At 45.3% G+C, this 2,500-nt stretch overlaps 1 protein-coding gene across 1 annotated transcript in view; it reads left to right on the top strand.

The window, feature by feature from the left end:
• The window catches only part of LOC123501055 (filamin-A-like), a 163,812-nt gene that overhangs the window by 32,531 nt on the left and 128,781 nt on the right, over positions 1 to 2,500 (top strand). Inside the window, 1 exon segment of the mRNA XM_045249635.1 lies at positions 2,222 to 2,369. Within this exon segment, the coding sequence (XP_045105570.1) occupies positions 2,222 to 2,369 (148 nt within the window).

Raw genomic sequence — 2,500 nt, 5'->3', positions numbered from 1 at the left:
GCCTCATTTAATTTTCCAGCCTAGTCATTCCTTCCTGTTCCAGTTTCCAGGCTGTATTCATTCCCTTTTGACCTTTGCCTTGCCAGATTCCAGTCTTTCCATTTACCTCATTCCAGTTTCCAGTTTCCAGTCTATATACCGTTTTAATCTGTCATTCCAGCTTCCAGTCTCTTTTCATGTCACTTCAGTCTTCATTCCATTTTTCCAGTCATCACATTCCAGTTTCCAGTCTGTATATCGTTTTAATCCGTGTCATTCCAGCTTCCAGTCTCTTTTCATGTCACTTCAGTCTTCATTCCATTTTTCCAGTCATCACATTCCAGTTTCCAGTCTGTATACCGTTTTAATCTGTGTCATTCCAGCTTCCAGTCTTTCCATGCCCCTTCAGTCACTTCAGTCTTCATTCCATTTTTCCAGTCAATTTCCATGCTCTTTCATTCCTTTTTATTCCTCTCTAGTGTGGTTTTTTTATTCTTTTTTACGCAAGAGGGAAACTAACAAAAGGGAAAAAAATAAATAAATAAAAATAAATAAATAAATATAGATAATTCCCGCTTAAATTTCAAGTTACTTAAAAGATTGGTTATTCCAGTTTCCAGTCTTTCCATACATATTCACCTTTCATTCCATTTTTCCAGTTAATTTTCATACCTCTTCATTCCTCCTCATTCCAGTTTCCAGTCTTTCCATGCCCTTCATTTCTCCTCATTCCAGTTTCCAGTCTTTATGTCCCTTCTTTCATTCTTATTCCAGTTTCCAGTCTGTGTTCATGTCCTTCATTCCTCCTCATTCCAGTTTCCAGTCTATGTCCATGCTTCTTCATTCCTCCTCATTCCAGTTTCCAGTCTTTCCATGCTCCTTCATTCCTTCTCATTCCAGTTTCCAGTCTTTATGTCCCTTCTTTCAGTCTTATTCCAGTTTCCAGTCTGTGTGCATGCCCTTTCATTCCTCCTCATTCCAGTTTCCAGTCTTTCCATGTCCCCTTCATTCCTCCTCATTCCAGTTTCCAGTCTTTCCATGCTTCTTCATTTCACCTCATTCCAGTTTCCAGTCTGTGTTCATGTCCTTCATTCCTCCTCATTCCAGTTTCCAGTCTGTGTTCATGTCCTTCATTCCTCCGCATTCCAGTTTCCAGTCTTTCCATGCCCCTTCATCTCTCCTCATTCCATTTTCCAGTCTTTCCATTCATTGTTCTTTATTCCAATTTCCTGTTAGTTTCCATACCTCTTTATTCCTTGTCATTCCAGTTTCCAGTCTGCTTTCATTCCTTCATTCCTTTCCAGTCTATTTTCATGCCCCTTCAGTCTTCATTCCAGTTTCCAGTCCTTCCATACCCCGTCACCCCTTCATTCTTTCCAGCACCCATTCCAGCACTTATTCAACCTCACACGCCCATCAGTCAAATCCTAACGCCCTGCCACGCCTTCCACGCCTCCTTCACCTTCCCATCCTCTTCCAGCACCTTCCAGTTCCTTTCCAGCACCCTTCCAGCCTGATATTCACAGTAACACTCGCTTAACCAGTCATAAATTCACTTCCCATCTTCTTTTCCCTCTCATTTTATTTTCCATAGACTTTGCTGTGTGTTTACCTTCTTTCCAGGCCTTTTCCAGCACCTCCCAGCCCTCTTCTATCTCTTTCCTACCTCTCTCCCATCATTCTTGTTATTTCCATGTCTTGCTATCTCTTGTCACTCCTATCAGCCCCTTCCAGACCTTTCGCATCACCCTTTCACCGTTTTCCAGTTCCTCCCATCAGCTCTTATTTCGTTTATGTAAGTACGAATAGCCAGCCCCTTCCAGCCCCTTCATAGTCCCGTTCCAGCCCCTTCCAGCAGCTTACTACCTCCTTCCCATCACCTCCAAGCCTTCCAGCATCTTACTACTCATTCTCAGCCCTCTCTACCTCCTCCAGCCCTTTCCAGAGCCTTCCAGTACCTTTTCTCCCATTTTCAGACTCTTCCAGATACCCCTCCTCCCATCCGCCCAGACCCCAAACCATAGCTACATCTCACACACACACACACACACACACACACACACACACACACACACACACACACACACACACACACACACACACACAACACCCCTTCCCTCCCTCTCACAACCCCCTTTCGTCTCACTCACTCACTCTCACACACACACACACCCCTTCCCTCCCTCTCACAACCCTCCCCTGTCTCACACACTCACTCTCTCTCTCTCCCTGGCCGTTTCAGACTCTTCGGATATCGTGGACTGCAAACTCAAGCTGATTCTGGGGCTGATATGGACCCTTATCCTCAACTACTCCATCTCCATGCCCATGTGGGAGGGCGAGGACCAGATGGTGGCCCCGGGGGAGAAGGGACCCTCGCCCAAGCAGAGGTGAGCTGGGGCGTGGCTGGGGAGATGGGAAGATGGGGAAATGATGGGGAAGAATAAGGAAACCAGATATTCAGTGTTTTGATAGTTTTTCTCCTATTTTGTGTGGGGAAGGTTATGTATGGGGGGGGGAA

Source organism: Portunus trituberculatus, chromosome 8 (assembly GCF_017591435.1).
Source record: "Portunus trituberculatus isolate SZX2019 chromosome 8, ASM1759143v1, whole genome shotgun sequence".
Lineage (NCBI taxonomy): Eukaryota > Metazoa > Arthropoda > Malacostraca > Decapoda > Portunidae > Portunus > Portunus trituberculatus.
Note: the sequence above shows the minus strand (reverse complement) of the source record. Positions and strands in the feature narration are given on the sequence as shown.